Consider the following 24318-nt stretch of genomic DNA (forward strand, 5'->3'; position numbering starts at 1 on the left):
TAGTTTTCCACATTTATTTGTACACATTTTTAATACTTTCTAAAAGTTATCTTCCCACCCTTAAGTGCATATTTACAATTTGTTGAAAATATTAAACGACCATTTTCCCTGTGCTATGAATTATCTTTAAACTGGATAAATAGCAGGAAGAAAAATATAAAAATAATGGTTTGTGTATGCTATGCCACTAACTAGCAACACCAAAAAACACATTAGGGAACTTCAGCTTTAGTTCACATGATGATTTTGGGGCATATGGTTCCCTATTAAATCAACTGGAGGGACCCCAAGGGTCCTAAATCACACTTGAGTCTGTTGATTTGATATCTTCAAGAGCCAGAAATTGGATTAGCAGCACTATAAAAACCATCCATGGGGCAATGTAAATTTCTGCCCTTCTGGATCCAAGTTATTGATAAAAAATCAATATTTCAAGGTTCCACTCATGTCTTCACAAAAAACTGGCTCATGCTCAATTTCCCCTTTTCCCTGAGGCATGTAAGAAGTTGGTATCGTCGTCTCCAAGTTACCTTGAGCCCATATTTCTCCTCCGGTGTGTCTGCAACCAGTACAGGGCTAGGGTCTGGGCTCTTGGGAGGATCCATTAGGAGGGGGAAGCTCCTTCTCGTAGGCTGCCTCTGGTCTGTGGGAATATCCTTCACAGGGGACTGCTCTGGGGTCTGGATATCAGGCGGGATAACCACATAACCTGAATTTTGAAGGTCATGAGAAGACAATTCCCTATAGCTTTGAGGACTGAATAGAGGGATCAAGGGCCTTCTGGCAGTGTCCTTTGGACACTGCATAGGAAAGTCCATAACTGAGAGATTGTCCAAAGCAGCTTCACTGGAGGAAGACACTGAACTCTCAAAGGACAGAGGTGGAAACCTATTCTTGGTTGCTTTTCGACTTGAACCTTTTGCCAGATTCCGAAGATTGTAAGGCACCTGATGTTGTTTCTGGTAGACTGGCAACCAGCCTCCTGTATTATCAAACTGAGGAGACACCTAAGAAACAAACAGAAGCAGTCAGCCCAGACCCAAGAATACCTCTAAAAAGTACTTTGTCTCCATTCAAGAAGCCACAGATATAATACCCAAATTTTCTAAAACGAGAGCCTATCTACATTAAAATCAGCATATTCTACAGCTATGAGCACCAGACTTGGAGTCAGGAGCTTTGAAACCTATGAAGTTACAGGATTTTTATGAGGAAAAACAACTTACAAACTTTAAAGCACTGTATATTTGTGAGTTAATATTTTTTTTTATTGGGTATCTACCCTGTTCCGAGAGTATGGATTATTGCTTTTGCAGCAACTTCTAACGAGTCATTTTTTAAAGCACTCTAAGCAGGAGCTGAAGTCCAAAACTGGCCCCTGCTCTTAACTTCTACTTCTCACAACATAACCCAAAACTCTTTCAGCAGTCTTTAGACTGTTAAGACTGTCAAGTATGGATGTTACTTTGTAGCAAGCTATTAAACAGTAAACAATGTACCTAAAGAAGAATATACATTATCTGGGACCAATGAAAAAATCATTCCCCATCATGTGGCTACTTTTATCATCAGACACTGCATTTTTAAGAGTGCTTGGAACCCTTTTTCTGGTCCTTGTCACTCTCCTACTCAGTCAACTCTAATACACCCCAATTGCCCCTAATATAAAATAATAACTTTAGCTTTTAAAGCCATTCACAACCTGGTCCCAAACCATCTTTCCAGCCTCAGGGAACATTATTCCACCTCCCGCAGTCCAACCAAAACTGACCTTTTCTCTGTTCCTCAAACAAGACAACCTCTCTCCATTCTTTTCACTGGCTGCCATCGGGCCTTGAATGCAATTCCTCTTCATATCTGCTCTTAGAATCCCTCTCTTCTTTTAAGACACAACCCAAGCACCACCTTGTACATGTACGGATCCCCCCACGTTAATGCCTTCCCTAAACTACTTGTATTTAACTATTTTGTATTCTATTTTTCCATATGTATGTGAATGCATGTTTGTTTAGACAGATATGAACACATACATGCATGTACATGTTGTTTTATCTTTTGGAATATAAACAACTTCCCAAGTTGGAATTGTTTAATTAATTGTATTTTGTATCCCCAGTGCCTGTCAATTAAAGCTTTTAATAAATGCTTGCTGATTGAATGAATCAGCGGTTGGGAGAAAGAAAAGGAAGAATGGGGGTTGAAACTCGTGTTCCTGAAGGAATTAGATAACTAATTGGGGTAGGTAATGTCTTGATTTATCAGGCCAGCCACCAAGGGTTAACAGTAACAAGGGAACACCAAAGCAAAAGCATATACTACTGAATCTTCAGACTACTGTTTATTCTTTTTTTTGGGGGGGGGAGACCTTCCAGAGAAGAAATGAACACAATGTGCCAAAATTCCCCACCGCTCTTTAAAAAGAGATGCAAAGTAAAGTCAGTCGAAATGTCAACAATTCTCCCTCTGACTGGCTATTTCCTGATCAACCCCCAATTATCTAGCTCTCCCCTCACCAAGATATTTGAATCTACCCATTTTTACAACTTATGGGAAGAGCTGTTGGTTGAGCAGTTTCAATAGATGGCTTAGGAATGGCAGATAGCAACAGACAGAAACAGCCTCTTGTCCCAGTGTACCACTAAGTGGGTGGTGGGTGACCTTTCTCCCGATATGGGTCAAATACAGAACTGCAGAGCCCTCTTGTATCAAATGCACCTAGTGTAAGAACTCACTGGCCCTACCCAAGAAGTGATGGTCTTGTGGTCTATTGGTTTGACTGGAGCATGCCTTGGGAGAGCTGCGGCTGGCTGTGGGGATCCATAGGGATGTTTGGGTCCCTCCAGAGGCCCTTCTCGGAATGCCAGTTGGGATTTCCGGGGCTGACTTTTGCATTTCTTCCTGCGAGGCATCAATAGTCGAGGAGGGAAGGACAGTGAGTAGCCTCATGTTGCCAGGGGTAATACGTCGGGGAGACGGGCAATGATCCTCACCCATCCCTGGAGACCAAACAACAAAACAAGCATGAAAAGAAAATCGATCACTGGCCCGGGAAGCAAAGCCCACACAAACTCGGCCGGACTAATCAGCGCTATCAGGGTGAAAGGGGGGCTACCATCTAAGTCCCAGAACCACCAACCTGAAAAGGCAGGAAGGACTCAAGGAAACAGCATAGATTAGCGCTGCAGGAAAAGCAAGGTGCTGCTCTAAGAAGGGGTGGGGGGAAGGGGGGAGGCAGCATGGTAACTTACGCTGGGTGAGTGCAATTCCTCCAATGAAGAAAGCACCTGGAACAAAAACTCGAGCTTGTGAAAAGGGGATCCCAGGGAGCGGGACTCGGACAGAGGAGCTCGGGCACCTGGCGCCGCCTCCCGCGTACCGGCCCCCCTAGCCAGCCCCGGAAGTCCGCCCGGCCTGGCTCAGCTGTGCCTGGCCCCCTCCCACGTCCGCCCTCCTCCCTCACCCGGGAGCCTCCGGCCGCTCAGCCCCCGGCCCCGACCCCGGCCCCGGCCCCTTGACAGCCCGGGCCGAGTTGCGGCCCGAACGCTTAAACGACGCTCGGCCCCGATTGGCGGCGCCCGCGTCACGTGACCGGCAACGCTCCGCCGGCGCCAATTTCAAACCGCGGAACAAACCGAAAGCCCCCTTATCCCCCTCCTCCCCCTCCCCTGGCCTAGGACTCCCCCCTCCCCCCCTCCCGGCGACCCCACCCCTCCCCCCCGCAGCCGGGGACCTGGCCGACCTGGCCCCCAGCGGCCCGGGGCCTGCTCCTGGACCCTGGCTCGGCCCCGGCGGGCTGAGGCTAAAGGGAGGCCTGCCCTGGGGCAGTGGTGGAGGCAGCTGCCGCGGTGCTGAGGTGAGAGGACCTCGGGGGCGGCCGGGGTGGGGGGTGGCCTCTGCTCCCGAAGGGGGAGGGAAGGGGTCTCCGGCCTGCCCCCCTCCCCAGGAGGGCCCTAGGGAACCAGGCAGGGTGGGAGCCCTGGGCCGGGGAGGGGGCTGGGCTCCGCAGCCACCCTCCCTAAAATGGGCCCCCGCCGGTCCCCAGCTTCTGGGCGGCCGCGGGGAGCCCCGGACAGAGGGTCGCGGGCTCGAGCTTGGATGCCAGTTCCGCCCCGGCTGCTAGGCCCCGACCCCCCTGTCCTTACCGGGGAAATGAATGACCCGGAGGAGGCAGTCCCCGAGGTGCCGCAGCCTCAGGAGATGGTGCGGCCGGGCCTGACACTGCACCGGACCGGCGGCCAGCGCTCTCTTCCACTGCGGGCCCGATCCCGGCTCGGCCACTTTCTGCCAGTGCCGCCCCAGCCCCCTGCTTCAGGAGCCGGCTGGGCTCAGTGACCACATCTGTAATCCCAGAACCCCCGGCCTCCCTTGCTGGGTGTATCGTGGCCTCCTCTGTTCAGTGGGGGGGGGGCTTTCTCGAAAGGACCTTGGATGTTGAAACCTCTTGGCACTTGTTTGATGTTTATTGTGCACCTTAGACCCTGTATTACTATTATTTACAAATGTGCATTATTAAGTTTTACATTCCTTGAAGACGAGAACTAAATTTTGTTTCATCTTTTATGTATCCCCTTCAGTGTTTTAACACTGGGTCATATGGGTGCAGTCGAATCCATAATTGAGCTAGGGTTGGAGAGTGGAAGGAAGCAATAAGACTTACTTTTTTGGGAAAGGGCATGTTGAAAAGAAAGAAGCAGGAGCTGGTGGTTATGGGAGGAGGGGGGCAATTTTTGAAAGGTGGAACTTAAGAGAGGTTGGAGAAAAGGTAAAATTGGAGGAACCTGAAAGAAGTGAGAACTTAGGTCCAAGAAATTAAAAGGTATGAAGAGCTCGTGGGAGACCCAGGTCATCTAGTCAAATGCCTATAAAGTCAAGAGTTGTATAGCAGGGACCCAGGAAAAAGAATTCCTCTGATTTCCAGGATGACACTTCCTAGTAGTGACATACATATGAGGGATTAGTCTTCCCAAATAAGTATTTGAAGGAAAATGTTTCCTTTCTCCTGTCTTACACAGCTATCATAGCATGAAGAAAAGCATCAGAGACCTGAATTTTAGTCCTGACCTTGCCACTAACTTGTAGAAATTGAGCAAATCATTTCTCTATACCTCGTTTTCTTAATTTAAAATGAAGCTAATAGCTACCCTGAAGGGATGTTCCACAAATTAAATGAGGTAATAGATAATTAGATACTTAAAAAAAAATAAAACACTATACAAATCTATAGTGTTAGCATTGCTATGGGTTTATAGATGGAGACCTAAAGGGAACCTTACAAATTGAGAACCTGAGGCTCAAAGAGGTTTTGATCAGAATACATCTGAAGCATTGTGTTTAGTTCTAGGAGCTATACTTAGTATCCCTCCCAAGGAGATGAGATGATGAGCCAGAATGGTGAAGAATATTGAGATGATGGCAACACAAAGATCAGTGAAGAACTGGGTTATGTTTAGTTGGGAGAAGAGAAAACTTAGGGGGATATGATAGTGAAGAGATTTGGGGTGACGGGACCCCGAGAATGCAGAGTTGCCGGGAGCAAATTCACACATTCAAGCCTTCTGTTAGTCAAGTGACAGAAGTTTTATTGTAACCGCAATAGTAGGTGTCTTAAGTTCCTTTGGGGAACTTGCAACTTAATAGTTGTGAATCTAAAGCTTAGAAAAAGAATAGGGAAAGCAATGTTAAGGCTGCTAATTAGGTAATGCAAGGTGTCCAGGTGTCTTTGGGAGCAGGTGTCAATGATCTACGGATGGGAAAATATAGGGAGTCAGAAACAACTTTGTTGATACCAGACATTGAGGGAGAAAAGACAGTTTTTGTTTAGCTGCCAGAAGCATGGACCTCAGGGATCTGGCTTGAGGGAGAGTCCTTGGGCCAGCCAGAGACAAAAATCCTTGGGCCAGGCACCGCTGTGTCTGTCCTTTATCTAAGGAATTATAGGGTCTGGTCTGCATGAATTCTGCAACAAGGGGAGAATTTTCTCGTGGGGTGGGTGGAAGCAGCTGGGATTCTAGGTTGTTTAGACATGGTCTTAGGGCTTTTTGGGGTCTGGGTCCCACCACCCCATCAATAGTATTTGAAAAACTGTCATGCAGAAGAGAGATTAGACTTATGTTTGACTTCAGAACAAAGAACTTAAAAGTACTTAAATTAATTGGTAGAAATTTCAAAGAGTCAATTTTAGACTGCATAAGGAAAAGCTTCCTAACATAAGCCTTACGAGGTGGTGGGTTCCTTCTCAGTGGAAATCTATAAATAAAAGCTGGATGACCTCTTGTCCAATATATTTTTGGGTGAGGAGTAGATTGGATTAGATGGCCTCTGGGGTCCCTTTCAACTATCTGAAATTCTCTAAGGTTATGATTTTCACAAGGTCTTATAATTAAGGAATAGCAGAAACAGAATTCAAATCCAAGTTGTCTGACTCCAAATACATCATTTTTCCTCTATGCTAGGCTACAATAAATAAAAATCTCCATTTTCTCCCCCTCTTTGATACCGTCTTCAGGCTGAAAGTTTATTGTAACAACTTTAATGTGAATTTTCTAACCCCTGGGATTATATCAAGAAAATGTACCTACTAAAAACAACAAGCCATAGTGGAGACAGTGCTGGCTTTGGAATCAGGAAGATCTAGGTTCATGTATTTTGCCATTAAATGTAACTTAGCCATAGATGGAGTTTAGGTCTTACTTTTCATTTCATTTGCTTCAGTGATCTGCTTCCTTACCACTAGACTGAATGTTCCTTGCAGACCATGAATTTATCTTCTTTTTTCTTCTTGTCAGAAAATGTATTAATATTACATGCATTTGTACTTGTAGAAAAAGATTCAGAATTCCCTCTACTAATTAGAATAATTTAACTGAAGCAATTTTTAGCTTACATTTAATAGTAATTGTAAAATAAGACACTAAATTCCATGGCAAAGTAAAACTTAAGATACAGAGTATAAGCTGGAGGGCTTTGATTTGCCAATCAGAAAAATTTTAATGTTGATACCACCTACACTGTAGGAGAAAATATCTTCCAGAAACTAATTATTCGCTTTCTAGCCAGTCCCTATAAGAGTGGATTAAACAAGAAGACATACCTACTTTTACTTTAGTCACCATAGGGCTAAGGACTGGACCTATAATTTCAATAGTTCAGGAAATTCCCAGATGAGAAAACCATCTTTATAACTTATGGCCTTATTGCCTAGAATATGAGAAACTAAGTGACTTGTCCAGAGTTACAAAGCCAGTATTTGTAAATGGTGGGACTCAAACCCAGGTCTTGGTGGGCTTGAAGTCAGCACTCAAGGATAGGGACGTTTTCTAGTTTGATCTTTGTATCTTCTGTACCAAAGTGTAGTGCCTTGTACTACCAATGGGCGGTTAATATTTGACGAAAATTGACTTCTGTTTAGTTGGGACTAATTCTTTTGTCACAGAAGCATAGCAATTCTTTGGATTCATTCTGATGATCAAGATTTGCTCTTGTGAAGAGGAATGCCTTTCTGTGCAGGCACTTTTTTCTCAACCTCACAGTCCATGTCAAACTGCCCCTTGTTTTTTATAGGTTCTACTCTTGTTTTCAATGGAGAGCAATTGCACAGATTCATGATGAAAACTAGCCCCCGTCGGCCCCTGATTCTCAAGAGACGGAAACTCCCCCTTCCTATTCGTGATGCCCCAAGTGAAGGAGCAAAGGAGGAGGCCAAAGGGACTCCTGCTCAGCAGGAGTCTGGCCAAACACAGCCATCCAGGGAGGTGGCGGGACCTGATCTTCAGAAGTTTCCAACAGGCATCAGGATCATCAACCATCCCACCATGCCAAACACCCAAGTGGTAGCAGTTCCCACCAACACAGATATCCAGAGCATCATTGCAGCCCTGACTGCCAAAGGGAAAGAGAGCGGTAGCAGCGGGCCCAACAAATTCATCCTTATCAGCAGTGGACGGGCCCCTGCCCATCCTCCTGGATCCCAGCCCCCAAACCAAGGAGATGAAGTGGCCAAGAGGGCAGAAGTGGTAGCTGAGAGCATGGGACCAAAACCTGTGACTAGAGATGTGACCCTACCCAGACCACTAGGAGCCCATTCCAGTCGGGGATGGGAGCTGGAGGGCTGTGGTATGTGATCCATAAAACGAATAGGTGGGGAGGCTTGGTATACATTACTAGACAAAATGGAACAGTGGGAAACTATCTTTGATGACAGGGTTTTTGTTCACATTACATTTACTATACATTTAATGCCTAGGATGTATCACATCTAGCCTGAAACTAATAGAAATTAATCTGTTCTTTGATCCTAAAACCTTGGTTCTTAGCAACTGGGTTCTGAGGCTGCTATTAAAATTCAGTATTTCCATTATCCCTTCTTAATTTGATAGAGGACTTTCTGTTTATTATTCTTTAAGTTGATCTTGCAAAGAAGATAAGATTAGTTTTTAGTTTATGTTGAAGTACAGGGACAGAAAGCAACTTATCTTGAGTGAGTAGCTTTTTGGTAAGATTAAATTGCCTAGTTTTCAGGGTGTCTTGAGTTAAGATCCAAGTTGAACTGTGCTGAATTTCTCCCAAAATCTAGAATGGAACAAAGCAACTGAGGGCCATCTTAGATTCACAGACTCCCTGATTCCAAAGTATTGAATACTGTGGGAATGTTCCTCAACTGTCTGTTTGGATATCAGGGAGACCTAGCTACTGGAACAGCTGGCAAGCAGGTAAAGAGATGCCCTGATTTATTTCTTCAACAGCTGGAAGTGAGGCAGCAGGCTGTCTTCTGGATGATAGCCTGACCAATATTCAGTGGTTGGGAAAGATGAGTTCTGATGGACTGGGTTCCTGCAGCATCAAGCAAGAGATAGAGGAGAAGGAGAATCGCCATCTGGAGCAAAGTCAAGTCAAGGTGAGTTTTCTTTGAGTAGTGTGGGCAGAAGGGTCAATCAGGATCATTTCAGGGAGTTCCCAAGAAAGAGAAATGTCTTGAATGGTCAACTACATCAGAATCTCCTGGTTCCAGTTCATTTTCCACTACTGCTATGATAGAGAACTGTGGGCAGTTTCCTTTCTTCTGAGACTTTTTCCCCTCGTGCATGAAATGGGAAGACTATTCATAAATATTGTTGTGGTAAGTATGAATCATTAAATTGGAAGGAACTTTAGAAGTTGTCTAAGTGATCCCAACTACCCAGTGCATGAGTCCTGTCTGAAATGTGATCTAAATGTGATCTAAAATGTGTCTAAAGTGATCATTCAGTATCTGTTTGAACACTTCCTTAGGAGGAACTCACAACTTCATAAGTTCAAACATTCAAAGGCATCACTGTTCTTCTGGTTGTCAGGGTTCAAAATCTCATTCAACTATGCCTTTTCCCTCTCATTTACCTTGCGATGTCCAGTTTTAGCAATTCTACTTTTTCACTATCTCTACCGTCTGTCCCCTTCTCTGAATTCATGTTAGGATCGCTTCAGTCCAGATCCTCATTACCTCTCCCCTTTCCAAGATGTCCCCTATATAGTCACCAAAGCGATATTCCTAAAATGAAGGTCTGACCACATCTCTCCTGTTGAAGAAACTTCAGTGGCACACCGCTGCTTTTAGGAAAACCAAACTTCTCTGTGCTGTTTAAAACTCTTTGCAGTATAGCTGCAGCCTCCGCTTCTAGGCTGATTATGTATTTTGTATGCCCCATTTACACACACTGTAGTACAGCCCAGCTGGCCTGCTTGCTATTCTGTCTCACAGCTCCATTCTTTGTATAGGCTTTGCCACGGTGGAATGCTTTCTCCTCACCTTTGCCTCTTGGAACCCCTAGGTCCCGTCAAGGCTCAACTTGCGCACTATTTCCTTTTTCCTGATTCCCCCAGTTTTTAGTGCCTCCTTGCCAAATCACTGTATTTATTATGAACATGATAGGTATTTTCACTTGTCTGTGGACAGATGGCAGGGACCTTCACAATTTTGTGTATCTAATACATAGCATAGTTCCTAGCACATCATAGGTACTTGTTTGTTGACATATTGATCCTATTCTAAAATACCTGTTGTGGTTAGGAAATTTTTCCTTCTACTGAGCAGAAATCTGCCTCTTTGTGATTTCAATTGAACAAGTTTTTTTTTTTAAAGAAAAGCCAGCATAACACATTTTGTCATAACAAAACTTGGAAATTCTTATGACGCCGGGAGAGTAAGTGGTAGCAGTTTCTCTTACTAAATCACTACACAGGACAATGAACAGGGAATGGAGATGTAGAGAGAAGGAACATGGGAGTGGGGGTTATTAGCAATAGAGGAGCTGAGATGTTGCAGCTGTGCTGTCTTTCAGTTTTTTGTGGAGTGTATGCATTGATTTGTTGTGACTATTGTAATGATGACTGGACTTTCATTGTGTTAACTTTTTCTTTTTTTTTTAACTTTTCTTTATTCTGAACTTAAGAATTAAAACAAGCATTTCTATAACGAAGTGGAATAAAAAAACAGAGGATTGCACCTGAAACTGCAGATTTATTATGCACAGCTTTCTATTCCTTTCAAATATACAGCAAAGGTATCATATAACTTCCTTTTTCCCCCTCTCCCTTACTCCTTACCCTAGAGATAGCTTCTATTAGACACAAATATGCATATATGCATACATACACACACACACACACACACACACACACACACACATATACACATACACATACATGTCATCTCTTTCTCTGGATGCAAACAGCATCTTCCTTCATAGGGTTTTTGCAGTTAACTTGGATATTTGTAATAGTTAGAAATTTACTTCGTACAGGTGTCTCCATGCTTTTCTAAAATCATTGAGCTCATTATTTCTTACAGCAGAGTAATTAATAGTCCGTCATGAACATGTACTAGAATTTGTTTAGCCATTCCCCAACTGACCGGCATCCCTGCAATTTCCAGTTCTTTGCCACCACAAAGGGATGCTATAAATATTTTAGAATACATGGGTTCTTTTCCTCCTTTTTTTTCTAGTCATCTTGGGAAATAGACCTAATAGTGGTATTACTGGTCAAGGGGCACAGACAGTTTAGTAACTCTTTGGGCATAATTCCAGATTGCTCTGCAAAATGGTTGGATCAGCTCACAGATCCACCAACGATGAATTAGGGTCCCAGTTTTTCCACATCTCCAACATTTGTCACCTTCCCTATCATTTTAGCCAATCCAATAGGTATAAAATGGTATTTCAAGGTTGTTTTAATTTACATTTCTCTAATCAATAATGATTTAGAGCATTTTTTCATATGACTATAAATCTTTTTAATTTCTTCATCAGAAAACTCCCTGTTCATATCCTTTGACTATTTGTCAGTTGGGGAATGACTGGCATTCTTATAGATTTGACAAAATTCTATATTTAAGGTGTGAGACCTTTATCTGAGGAACTGTCTATAAAATTTTTCCCCAATTTTCTGCTTTCCTAATGATCTTGGCCACATTTGTTTTATTTGTACAAAACCTTTTTAATTTGATGTAATCAAAATTACTCATTCTACATTTCACAATGCTCTCTATCTCTTTATTCATAAATTGTTCACCTGTCCATAAGTCTGCTAGGTAATATGTTCCATGTTCTTCAAATTTTCTTGTAATATATCTCCCTTTATATCTAGGTCAGTATATCCATTTTGACCGTATCTTGGTAAATGATATAAGATATTGGTCTATGACCAATTTCTGCCAGACTGCTTCCTAGCTTTCCCAACAATTTTTACTAAATGATGAATTCTTATCCCTAAAATGTAAGTCTTTATGCTTATCAAATACTAGGTTACTACATTGGTCTGCTACTGTAAATTGTACGTCTGCTCAGTTCCACTGATCTACCTTCCTATTTCTTAGCCATTGCCAGATAGTTTCGATAATTACTGCCTTATAATACAAAGATCTGGTACTACTGAACCGTCTTCCTTTACAATTTTTTCCATTAGTTTTTTTTGATATTCTTGACCTTTTGTTCTTCCAGTGTTGAATATTTCTACAAACAGCCCTTGAATATAACAACTAGTTCAGTTCTTGGAATTTAGGTAGTTGTGAAACCTTGATAACTACTTGTTTAAGACTCCTCCAAATCTCTTAAGATAGGAAAAAACAGTCAGACATCACTAAATCGGTTTAAATTGCCTCATTTGTCATGTAGATAAGATGCCAAGTGGCTTGTCCGATATGGCATTGAAAAGATCTACTTTCAAAAGGTAGAGGTTAAGAATAAGAGGAAAGGAAAAGAAGCATTTCTTAAGTACTCACTGTGTATGTAGTATAAGGCACTGGTGGTACAAAGGCAAAATAAAAAATAGTTCCTGCCTTTAAGGAGCTTCTACTGGGAGGATACAATATTTACTTACTCATTCATTCATTCATTCATTTATTTATTTATTGGTGAGGCAATCAGGGTTAAGTGACTTGCCCAGGGTCACACAGCTAGTAAGTGTCATGTGTCTGAGACTGGATTTGAACCCTCCTAACTCCAAGGCCAGAGCTCTATCCACTGTGCCACCTAGCTGCCCCTCAGGATACAATATTTAAACAGATTAATTTAATCCACTATAATTTGAGTCAGGATACAGCTCTAATAAGTGAATCTGGAAAGGTTTCCTGTTGGAGATAGTACCTGAGTTGGACTTGGAAATAGCTAAGAATTCTAAGAGGAATTGGTGCTGATAAAGAATTATTTTATTTTCTGAGCCAGCTAAGTGGCGCAGTGGATAGAGCACTGGCCCTGGAGTCAGGAGGACTCTGAGTTCAAATGTGGCCGCAGACACTTGCATGTCACTTAACTCCATTGCCTAGCCAAAAAAAAAAAAAAGTAAAAGGATCATTCCAAGAAGAGATTGAAATTAATAAAAAAAATTATAGAAAAAAAATGGGGGTAGATAGATGGCACAGTGAATAGTCAGGAGGACCTGAGTTCAAATGCAGCCTCAGACACTTAACACTTACTAGCTATGTGACCCTGAGCAAGTCACTTAACCTCAATCACCTCAACAAAAAGCAAAAAAAAAAGAATATTCTATTTTCTACCTGTTACTAAATGTACTAAATATAATCTTTCTTTGGCATGACAACACATCAAATATTTAAAATGTCAATATTCTAGATGCCCTAGTCGGCAGACCTGGGTATGTTTGCACAAGTGGTAGACAGCTGAGCATATGGACATTCTTCACATGTAAGGCAGATTCTCCTTGCTAAATACTAGTATCCTGGCTCTCTTTACCAACTGCTTTTAGAGGCCCACGCAGACACAACTAATGGTAGTCCTTGGCTGGCACTGTCTTTGGGAAATAGACAAGATGGTTCCTTAAAACTCAGTCAAGAAGACCAAACCATTTAGAGAGACACAAAACCCCATGGGGCAGTGGGCCTTGACTTTTTGAGTAGACATGGCTATTTCTGTGTTGTGAGGCATCCAGTTCTCTTTCTCATGTTCAAACCTCACAAAAATTATACTCCATCACTGTAGAATAATGAGGCCTAGCTCCATCATGAGCTGCCTTCTGATACTCAGTCCCCTGTTACAGTATATTACAAGCAGCTCCCACACCCATCCAATTGAATTGTTGAGGTGCATCCGCAGCTATCAAATTCCCTACATGTTCTCACTACCCCTAAAACTATACCAGTCTACAAGTGTCCCTAGCTACTAAAATGAAAATAGTTACATACCCTCTGAATCTTCTTTTGTCCAGTTAAAACATCCACAGTTCCTTCAACCACTACTCAGAATGGCATAGTGGAAAAGCCTTGGATTGGAATCCCAGTTCTGCTACTTATTACCTATATGATATTATGCAAATCACTTTACCTCTTTGGGCTCAGTTTCCTTCTCTCTAAAATAGAGAGGTCAGAACAGATGATCTCTAAGTACCCTCTTGGCTCTAAATTATGATTCTGTGTTCATATGACATGATTTATGCTCCTTTCACCATTCTAGTTGTCCCTTCTAGCCTTATTCCATTGCATCTCTTAAAATGTAATTCCCATATAAACAATATTTCAGATGTGATCTAACAAGTTCAGAGTAAAGTGACTGCTAGATCCCTTGTTCTGGACATATTAATACAGCCTACATTCAAATCATCCCTTCTGTTTGCAGTATCACACTGCTAATTCATATTAAGCTTACCATCAACTAAAATTTTTAAATCTTTTTCGTATGGTAAGGTTTCCCATTCAGTATTTGTGCCATTCATATTTTGGATTTACATGCAGCACTTTACATGGCCGTTAAATTTCATCTTGTTACATACAATCGATCTGGCTGATTGAGATTTTTTTTAAGATGTTGATTGCCATCCAGTAAATTATCCCTCCCAGTTTTTTATTATAGGCAAATTTGATAAGCGTCCCAACCATATCTTTATTCAAGTTGTCTTAATTCAACTAATAAATGTATAAAATGTAATAGAATCAGGATCAGAATCCTGTAGAATACTTTTAGACACCTATCTCCACGTCCATACTGGTCCTTTAATTAACATTCTTTAGTTCTGATCATTCAGCCAATTATTCCATCCAGCTGGATATCATCTCCAACAGCCTAAATTTCTCCATCTTGTCAACAAGGGTATCATGAGAGACTTTGTCAGATTTTTTTAGATGAAATCTAGTTATACTATTCTGCCACCCTTCATAGATTCACCAGTCTAGTAAGACTATCTGAAAAGGAAATGGAAGTTATTGAAACATGATTGGTTCTTAGTGAAGTCATTCTGGCTCCTTTTCTAAGTGCTCATAAAGCATTCATTTAATAATACATTCTATCAAAAGGCCAAGAATTTGAAGGATAAATAATACAATCTAAAATTTTGCTATTATCAACACCAAGCTCACCAATGTTTAAGACATTTATCTATCTCCAGTCTTATATCATCATTCTTCTTCTTCAAGATTACTTAAAGATTACAACAGTGGCCCAGTAATCGAATCTGTGGGTAAATTATTTCCCACTTTGGTGGGAGATTCGGATTTTTCAGAGTTGCTAGTTGTTTTCTGTTGCCTCAGCTATCTTTTGACTTCGAGTCCTTATTTGTATTTATCTACCTTTTCCAATCTGAAAATCATTTTCTTTATTAGAAAAGATGGAGACAAAATGATTAAGTGTGGTAGGATCTTGATGCTGGAAGTTATCTAGTCCATTTCCCACCTGAAGCATAAATCTTCTACATCATCCCTGACAAGTGGTTATGCATCTTCTGCTTCACGAACACCAGTGACAGCATATAACTTTCTAAGACATACTATCCTGTTTTGAGGTAGCTGTAATTGTTAGGAAGTTTCTCCTTACCTTGAACTAGATTTGGCCTCCCTATGATTTCTACCCCATTGGTCCTTGTTCTGCACCTTAGGATCAATTAGAACAAATCTAATCTATTCTGCATGAAATCCCTCCCTATATTTGAAAACAGTACTAAGCTGTAGTTCTCCTCCACACCATCTTTTCCAGCCTTCAGAAATTCCATCCAGAATTTCCAGCCTTAACATCTTCAGTTCTTTGAATCAATCTTTGTATTACATGGTTTCATGTACTTTCACTACTCTAGTCATCTTCCTCTGGTCCCTCTCCAACTTGTCAACATCCTTCCTAAAAATATGACACCCTCTTCTTATCCCTCAAATGGTAAATAATCCTAATATGATTTGACAGAACAGAGTACAATGGTATAATTCCGTATACTTCAAGTACTTACATTTATTAATGCAGCCTCAGATCCCATTAACTTGTTTTGGCTGCTACATCATGCTGTTGATTTTTATTCAACTTGGGGTTCACTAAAACCCCAGGATCTTTTTAACATGATCTGCCTTAAGAGGCAGTTAAGTGGTGAAATGGAAGAATGCTGGTCCTGGACTTGGGAAGACCTGAGTTCAAATCTGGTCTCAGACACTAGCTATGTGAGTAAGTCACTTAACCTTTGCCTCAGTTTCCTCATCTGTAAAATGGGGATAGTAATAGCATCTACATTGCTGGGTTGTTGTGAGTCAAATGAGATAATAGTTGTACAGTGCTTAGGACAATGACTGGCACATAGTAAGCAATATATAAATGTTAAACATTATTATTAGCTGTTATCATGTCTTTCTCATTATATAATTGTGCACTCACCTTTTAGAACCCCAGTGTAGTACTTTTACATTTACTCCCATTAAATTTCGTCCTTAAGAGAGTTAGCCCCCCAGTCCAGGATGTCAAGATCTTTTTGGTTCCTGATTCTGTCGCCTGACACATTAACTATTCTCTCTAGCAACATTTGATCTGCAGATTTAATACACATGCTATCTTCATCTTTAATCAGAATATTGAATAGGAGAAACACCTGTGAGTATTCCACTAGATAACAGTATTTAAGTTGATGTCATTCTACTAATCGGGACTCTACATCTGATTGTTTATACAATCGTGAACACATGTAATTGCACTATCATACAGGCCATATCTTTCCAATTTGGAAAGCCTTGTCTGAAATAAAAAGATTCTTAACCCATGTAAGTTCATAGCAGCCACTTCTTTCCTTTTTTAAATCCTCATAGGCCACTTTGCAGAAAGAACCCACCTTTTTGTGCTGATCTTAATCCCGTGGCATCTTTTCTCAGAGGTCATAAACAATGATTCAGCATTCGTTCTTAACTTCTTCAGTATATTGGAATATAATTTTGCTTCTGCTGGATGATTTAAAGTCTTTAAGAGCAGTTAGATGTTCTTTTGTCATCTTAAGTATCTTGGATTTCATTTTCCTGCTAACTTTTTTCCCCTATTCTTTGCCATCTGAAGATCATTCTTATTAATAGAGAATATAGAAACAAAATAAGTTTGATTTTTCTTCTTTGTGTCATGTGTTATAACCTCATCTCCCTAAACCCTGGTCCTATTATTTGTTTATCTTCTTGCTTCCAACATAGCATTTTTTGTTGTCCTTAGTATTTATTGCAGGCCTCAGTTCAGGTTGGATTTTAACCTTACAGAATTTGCCACCCTTTTGTATTAATCTTGTTACCTACCTCTGATGCCATCTCTTATGTATGTTCTTTTAAAATCTGATCTCATTACTGAGTTCTCTCCATATTAATTTCTTTAGGCACTATCCCCCACTTTTCTTCTTCATAAGAATCATTTACACTTTTATCATCAGAATTTTGTTCTCCCATTCCTGAGCTTTGAGATCTTTCCTACCTTTTTTGCAAATTCATATTTCTTTAAACTCATATATTATACTATGTTCAGGGGTTTTCTCTTAATAACTTCTAAAATGACATAATTCTTTTTTTAATGTCTTTTATTTTTTTAAATTGATTTCTTTTTACAAGCATGTATTATTCATCCCTCATGCAACCCCACTCTTTTTAGGACCTCAAAAAACAACCCCCTTGTAACAAATATGCATAATTTAGCAAAATAAATTTCCACATTGGCCATGTCCAAAAATGTATGTTTCCTTCTGCATTTTAAGTCCATCACTTCTCTGGCAGGAGGTGGGTGGCATGATTCTTCTTCAGTACTCTTCACTCTTGGTTTATCATTGCATTAATCATAGTTTTAAAGTTTTTCAAAATTGTCTAAATTGTTCTAGAGGCACATTTTACTCTGTATTGGTTCAGTTTCCTCTATAATTTCATTTTGTCATTTCTTGTGACACAATAATATGCTATTACACTCATGTACCACAATTCTTTAACCATAGAGTTTCTTCTTATTTGTTCAAAATCAGGTCTAAAATAATGGAATCATGATGTCCTTTCCTTTTGTCATTTCTTCAACCTTTGGGAGGTCATAGGATTTCAGATTTAGAACTGGAGGGGACCTTGTAGATCATCTAGTTTCAACTATCTCATTTTACAGGTGAGGAAACTGAAGCATAAAAAGATTAAGTAACTTCCCTAAGATCCTTCAGGTAATTAGTGTTAGAGATGGATTTGAACCTGGGTCTTCTGACAGCTAATCCGGCATTCTTTCCTCTGGACTGTGGTTTTTCCGCAGTGAAAATGAAAATTGTCCCCAGGGAAGTGAAAAATTCATCAGCGTCTCCACTTTTAGTAGAATCTTTCAACATATGTCTGACCTATTGGCGCGAACCATTCGTTATTATATTTTGTCTCTTTGCTCAATTTGTGATTTGCATTAAAAACTTATGATCTGCTTTGTCCACCTGGCTTAGTAGACTGCAATATACCCTCACAACAATATCATTTCTGTAATGGAGAGCTCATTTTTATATAGCATATAGTAATTTGAACTCCAAACATGAGTTCTAATTGAATAATAATAATAAAGCATCTTAAACTTAATCTCTAGTTTTTCAAGAATATATGATTTGAATATTGTCATTACTCTTTCCATTGGAGTAGATTGTAGTCCTTAGTAACTGAACCTTAGGACCTGGACTTTGTGAATTGATATGTCCAAAAAGTCAGTCACTCTGCAGCCAACTTGGTGTTGAGCTTCTTGAAATTACACAAGTTGGTTCTTGGGTTGTTGTTGTTTGTCCTTTGTTCTCCAAGAGGGCCATGACATCAGAAAGGTGATAACCATGACTTGCAAGTGAATTGGATTTAAGTGAGGGAGGACTATGCAAAGCCACCAGCCTCGCTTTCTCCTCCAGAGCCACCTGGGGCCAATGGCAAGATATAGATCAGGATGACTGGGGATGGCCTTCATTGGTTGGTTCTCAGACAAAAGACTTATAGTCCACGGCTGGGACTTTACTTAAAGCCTTTCTGTGCTGGAAGGAATTGTCAGAGCTTACATTCTATTAACAACTCCATACCACTATGATATATCAGCAGGACTTCTGTGAACTAGAAATTATTTCTGGAGAATTCTTTCCAATGGATAAGGGCTATATAAATTGATTAGCACCCAGGCAGAGTGTGAAGGGAATGGATATTTTCTCTGTGGAACAGCATTTGGGGCTTTGCTGCCATACCAAGAAATGCTTTATTTCTTTAAAAGAAATTTTATTGTGCAAAAAAGAGCCCTATTGGTTAATGTATTCAACTTTACCATGTATTAAACAACCAACAAAGCATTAGGTTTTACAAATCTGTTGGGGACATTTTAGAATAATATCATATGTGATTGTGAAGATAAAAGAAAATGTTCATATGTACCCTGGGTGATGATTTTATTATTCAGGAACAGAAAATTTTACTATATTTTATTATCTGAAGAAGAGTAAACTTATTTAGAATAAAAATATGTAAAAACTGTTGCCAAAAGATATACACACAAATACATATGCATGCTAGAAAAAATAATATTGGAAGCAAAGGAATCACATATGAGTTAAATACTTCCCAGTGTTGTATTTGAAGTCAGAGGACCTGGGTTCAAATCTCAACCCTGCAATTTACTGTTTGTGTGACCTTGGACAAGTTACTTAACCTGTGATCCTAAGAATAATCCAAACTATTTAAGCCAATATATTTACATCAGACTACCAGTTTGGCATAAGTCAGTCTGAATTATTCTTAGGATCACAGACTTAGAGCTGGAAGAAATTTCAGAGATCTAATACTGAGTGGTCAGATATAAATAGCTTTCACGGAATTAGAAGGGACTGAATCTCTGATAACTCCATGTAGGGCAGGTCCCACAGTAATATGGCTGTGGACATGTTTCCTCTATCATCCTCTGGATAAGAGGGTTTTTCCAAGAGATGTACTCTAAGTGGGCAGCTTTGATGACTGGTTCCTTCCCTCTTTCTCCTTTTTTGTCCTTTTCCTTTGGCTCCTTTGCTTTTCTCAGGTGGAAGAACCCCCAGTTGCATCAACCTCCTGGCAGGATTCTGTATCAGAAAGACCACCTTATTCCTACATGGCCATGATCCAGTTTGCCATCAACAGTACTGAGCGGAAACGCATGACCTTGAAAGACATCTATACCTGGATTGAGGATCACTTTCCCTACTTTAAGCACATCGCCAAACCGGGCTGGAAGGTCTCTATAATGTCTCTATAACAACCAGGGTCCAGGTGACCAAATCCCCACTGTCTGGGGTTGTGGAAGAACACTTGAAAACAGAAGAGACTAGACCTAAAAAATAAATTCATCTGAAATTTGGGTGTATAACATACTTCCAACAACCTAGGCAAAATAGCCAAGAAGTTGCTATTCAGACACTCCTACTTATAATACTGTGATACTTTATTGTTCAGTCCATTATAGCAGGGGGTTCAGAATTCCACTTTGCCCCTGCTCAGTAGAGCTGGACTAGATTTCTCAGTAGAAGATACGCTTAGAGTGTGACTTACTATATAACTTGCACTGAAGTAATCTTTTAGATTACTGAACTTCATACTTGACAGTCTCTAGAACATCTTCCCAAGTTTCCATAGTTCCTAATAACATTTTCAGAATCAGTGTAGAAGGGCGTGTTCCAAATAAATGTAGCTATTCGAGTTGCAATTAGGGTGGCTACAGTGGCTGAAGAATCCCTTCTCCTGTATATTTGTAGGATTGGCAAGCTTTTTAGGCATTATTAATTTATTTTGATTTATCAGCAATCACTTCCACAAGCTTTTGAGTTTTAAATTTTTCCCCCTCTCCCTTCTCGCCTCCCTCCCCAAGACAGCACACAATCTGATATAGAGCAAGCTTTTTAAAATGGTGTGCCGAGGCTCTGATCCCTCAGGAGAGAAGGTGATGGCACGGAGTGAGGCAAAGTGCTGTGCATTCCATAGACTTCTCTGGTAAAGAATACTCAGTCCCTGATGGGGAGCATCTCCTGGGCAGAGAGCCCTGTCCTAAGGACCACAGGAGGGTGAAAGACAGTGCAGAAAAAGCACCGTAGACCTCCTCAATGCACTAGATGGTGGTGATCTCCATAGGAAATGGTTTTGACTGTTCTTCAACCTCTATTTAATTGACCTGAGATTTCATGGATGAGGATGGTCCTTTTTTTGGTGCTACTTGTGTTGGTAAATTCCACATCGGCCAGTGCCCTTGAGGCCTCCCTCTTGTACCTTTTGTGTCTTGAGGATTCTGATGTACTCTTTGATCTGTCAATCTCTTGTCTCCTGTTCTTGCTGCATGAATCTTTTCTGGTCAGCCTTGTCTTCCACTCTCTGCAGAAGTCTTTGTTGTCTAACATGTTGCTGCTGCTTTATTTCATATATTTTTACATTTTTGGAACGTGTAGAAGGACTGATCCCCATTTTACACATAGGAAGACTGAAGCACAATCTTATTATACCTCTGTCAATCAACCAGCATTTATTCAGCACCTACTGTGTGTCAGGTGCTATGCTCAGCTCTGAGTAGACAGAAACTCAAATGAAACAATTCCCACCCTAACTGAATTTACGTTCTAGTGGGGAGATTACATATGCACGTGCAGGGTATCCCCAAAGTCTTAGTATACTTTTAAGCTCTGGAACCTTGATAGCATAATGTGGTCTCCCCTGAAATTTAATTTTAAATTAACAAAACTTAAAACTGCACTAAGACTTTGGGGATATCCTGCATAAGAATATACAAAATAGGATAATTTGGGGAGGGAAGGTATTAGCAACTGGTGGGGGGGGGGATAAAGAAAAGCCCATAGAAGTTAACACTTGGGCCCAACCTTGAAGGAAACTAGCTAAGATGCAATCAGAGACAAAAAACTGATTGGGGTGTGATGCAAGGGAATGAATAATAGATTTTGTGTACTGAGGACCTGAGGTCCTAGTTCCAGCTCTACTGTTTACTACCTCTGTGATTTTTGGCAGGCCATTTCAGTCCTCTGGCCTTTGTTTCTTAACCTGTGAAATGAGTGGGTTGGACTAAATAATCCCTTTTGATCCCTTCCAACTTTAAGTTCTGTGATCTTTTTATACTTCTGTGCCTTTGTACTTGTAATTGCATTGATATAGGGAAACTTGTCCCACAGCTCTGCCACTTAGAGTCTTAAAGAGTTGCCTGGGGCTCTGAGTGGTTAGGTGATTTGCCAAGGGTCACATAGCCAGTATATTGTCAGAAGTGAGACTATTACCCCACACTGTATCTTGTTATATGAACCATGATTCTCAATTCTCAGCCTACAATTTTCTAACATGTGACACACCTTGACTAATTTCTGCTGCTTCTCTTGATATTACCTGTTGCTTCACTCTAAAATGGATTTTTTTTCCCCATCCCCTAACAACCATCCAGACTCATCTCTTGATCACTAGCCTAAAAAATGGGAGTGAATCACTAACCTGTGTACCACTTGAGATCCTTGGGATCATGGCTGAGCCTGGGGACATGCAGTGGAATTTTAGGGTGAGAAGTGTAGTTAGCCACGGGTGCCAGAGATTTAATGACAGAGCCCCAAAAGAGGCTTTATTATGAAGAAGAAAATTAAAGTTAGGTGACTGGGAACCATCATCCAATAATAATCAAAAGTCATGTTTCCAAAGCTGAAATCTGAATGTCTTCATCTCATTTCAGAATTCTATCCGCCACAATCTTTCTCTACATGACATGTTTGTTCGGGAGACATCTGCCAATGGCAAGGTCTCCTTTTGGACCATCCACCCTGATGCCAATCGCTATTTGACACTGGACCAGGTGTTTAAGGTAAGCATCCTGGTATCCAGTGGATGGCAATTAGGGATTATTTTTAGACTCAGAAACCCCTTCAGAATTTGAGTGTGACAGTACCCGTGCGGGAAAAAGATCATTTTGTTCTCTGATCAGCCGCACAATCAACACATACAGAGAACATAATGTGTTAGGTACAGTCGAAAAATAGTGGGTAAGGTTTTGGAGGATGGGGGGGCAGGGGAGGAATCTAGCAAAAAATATTAGAGGTAACAAAAAAGGCAAAATTTTGGGTTTTTTACATTTTAAACTGGAGACCTAAGACTTAATTCATGATGTGTTAATACTAAGGGGTTCTTTGTTGAAAGGAACTGTTGTTTCAGTGTTACAGCCATGTGCATATATCTGATAGAGTTCTTACTCCCATTCTCTCTCATACCTGAAGCCCTTCAAGCAGTATTTTATGAAAGTGTTCATCACTATGTCAGGTTTATGTTTCTTCCCCTACTGGTGAAATTGACCAAATTGGTTGGTAACTTCAATCTTATTTCTTTCCCAATGCCTTGCTGCCTCCAGCCACTGGACCCAGGGTCTCCACCATCGTCTGAGCACTTGGAATCAGTAAGATTCTCTCTCTCCAGCTCGGGGCTTGGCCTTGTTCTCCTTTTGCTGCTCAGCATGACTTCAGTGGACAGGGACAAGATGTTCAAGGGAAGGGCAGGCAATCCCAGGGCCATGTGACTGCTGGCCCTAGACACAGACTACCCCAAGGCTATCTTAGACATGGGAGAGTTGAGCTGCTTCATTATGACTGTCGCACCTCCCCCAGATGCATACCTCTTTAGGGAACACAACTACTTCCCTTTCCCTTCCCACAGGCAACAGCAAGGTGTTCAGCAGAGTCAGCATATCAGGAGAACAGTGCCACACACTTGGCATGGAATAGCAGCAATGTAAATGACAGTCTTGCAAGCAGCTATTTTCACTCACATTTCTCTTCTTTGTTCTTCTTTTCCACTTATTTCGCCATACAGTCTAGCTCCCCAGGGGAGACACCATGGGTATGGTTGGGGGCACTGTTCTGGTACTGTTGGTCACTATGCTGCTCACCCTTCCCACAGACAGGCCATGGAGACAGGACCCATGGCGATCCCCTTGGATCAGTTTTTTCTTCCTTTATGGCTATCAGGTGGCAGAGAGACAGCACTGTTCCAGAGCAGAGCAGCTGGTGGGGTTTGCTTCTCATCTCCCACACCTTTGTAAACTAGGCTTCTTTCTTTTCCATTTTTTGACAAGCAGCAACAGAAACGGCCCATCCCTGACCTCCGCAGAAACCTGGGCATCAAAGCTGAGCTCCCTTTGAGTGCACGTAAGTATGTGGGAAGAACTAAGTTCAGCTTTTGTTTAGAGCAAGTCTAAAAGGAGTCAAGACTCTTAGGTTTAAATTCTCGGCTTCTATCCTTGGCAAGGGGATCTGGGATTGAGAAAGGGAAGGAAGTCTGGCCCCCCGTGCTCTTCACTCATCCTCTCTCTCAGGACGGAAGATGAAGCCGCTACTCCCAAGGGTCAACTCATATCTAGTACCAATCCAGTTCCCAGTGAACCAATCCCTGGTGCTGCAGCCTTCGGTGAAGGTGCCATTACCCCTGGCTGCCTCTCTCATGAGTTCAGAGCTTGTCCGTCATAGCAAGCGAGTGCGCATTGCCCCCAAGGTGAGTAGTGTCCTTTCTCCTATAAGGGTATTCGTCTAGTCAGTCAACAAATATTTACATATAAGTTCATCATGCTGGGTTCTGTGGTGTGTGCAAAG

General features: G+C 41.2%; 2 protein-coding genes across 7 annotated transcripts in view; one reads left to right on the plus strand and one right to left on the minus strand.

Moving 5' to 3' along the window:
• On the minus strand, positions 1 to 3766 carry RHNO1 (RAD9-HUS1-RAD1 interacting nuclear orphan 1). Of its 4 annotated transcripts, none has more exons than XM_021001607.2 (4): positions 3740 to 3766; positions 3249 to 3284; positions 2742 to 2996; positions 1 to 1007 (listed from the first exon to the last, which is right to left on the minus strand). In XM_021001607.2, the coding sequence occupies exons 3-4, from the start codon at positions 2907 to 2909 to the stop codon at positions 444 to 446; spliced, it is 732 nt and encodes a 243-aa protein (XP_020857266.1). In that variant the 5' UTR covers positions 2910 to 2996; positions 3249 to 3284; positions 3740 to 3766; the 3' UTR covers positions 1 to 443. The 4 variants fall into 4 exon arrangements, with proteins under 4 accessions (XP_020857266.1, XP_020857267.1, XP_020857268.1 ...); XM_021001608.2 differs by lacking the exon at positions 3740 to 3766 and adding an exon at positions 3461 to 3507; XM_021001609.2 differs by lacking the exon at positions 3740 to 3766 and having other exon boundaries at positions 3249 to 3450.
• The window catches only part of FOXM1 (forkhead box M1), a 25566-nt gene continuing 4950 nt past the window's right edge, over positions 3703 to 24318 (plus strand). The window contains exons 1-8 of one of the 3 annotated variants that reach the window (XM_021001603.2): positions 3703 to 3853; positions 7561 to 8112; positions 8742 to 8893; positions 19749 to 19940; positions 22416 to 22544; positions 23085 to 23129; positions 23805 to 23877; positions 24045 to 24220. In XM_021001603.2, coding sequence (XP_020857262.1) covers positions 7602 to 8112; positions 8742 to 8893; positions 19749 to 19940; positions 22416 to 22544; positions 23085 to 23129; positions 23805 to 23877; positions 24045 to 24220 — 1278 coding nt within the window. In that variant the 5' untranslated portion in view covers positions 3703 to 3853; positions 7561 to 7601. The remainder of the gene's footprint in view (positions 3854 to 7560; positions 8113 to 8741; positions 8894 to 19748; positions 19941 to 22415; positions 22545 to 23084; positions 23130 to 23804; positions 23878 to 24044; positions 24221 to 24318) is intronic. The other 2 variants (XM_021001605.2, XM_021001606.2) reach the window with 2 other exon arrangements.

The sequence above is a fragment of the Phascolarctos cinereus genome, unplaced genomic scaffold (genome assembly GCF_003287225.1).
Source record: "Phascolarctos cinereus isolate Bilbo 61053 unplaced genomic scaffold, phaCin_HiC Scaffold_1;HRSCAF=81, whole genome shotgun sequence".
NCBI classification, from domain to species: domain Eukaryota; kingdom Metazoa; phylum Chordata; class Mammalia; order Diprotodontia; family Phascolarctidae; genus Phascolarctos; species Phascolarctos cinereus.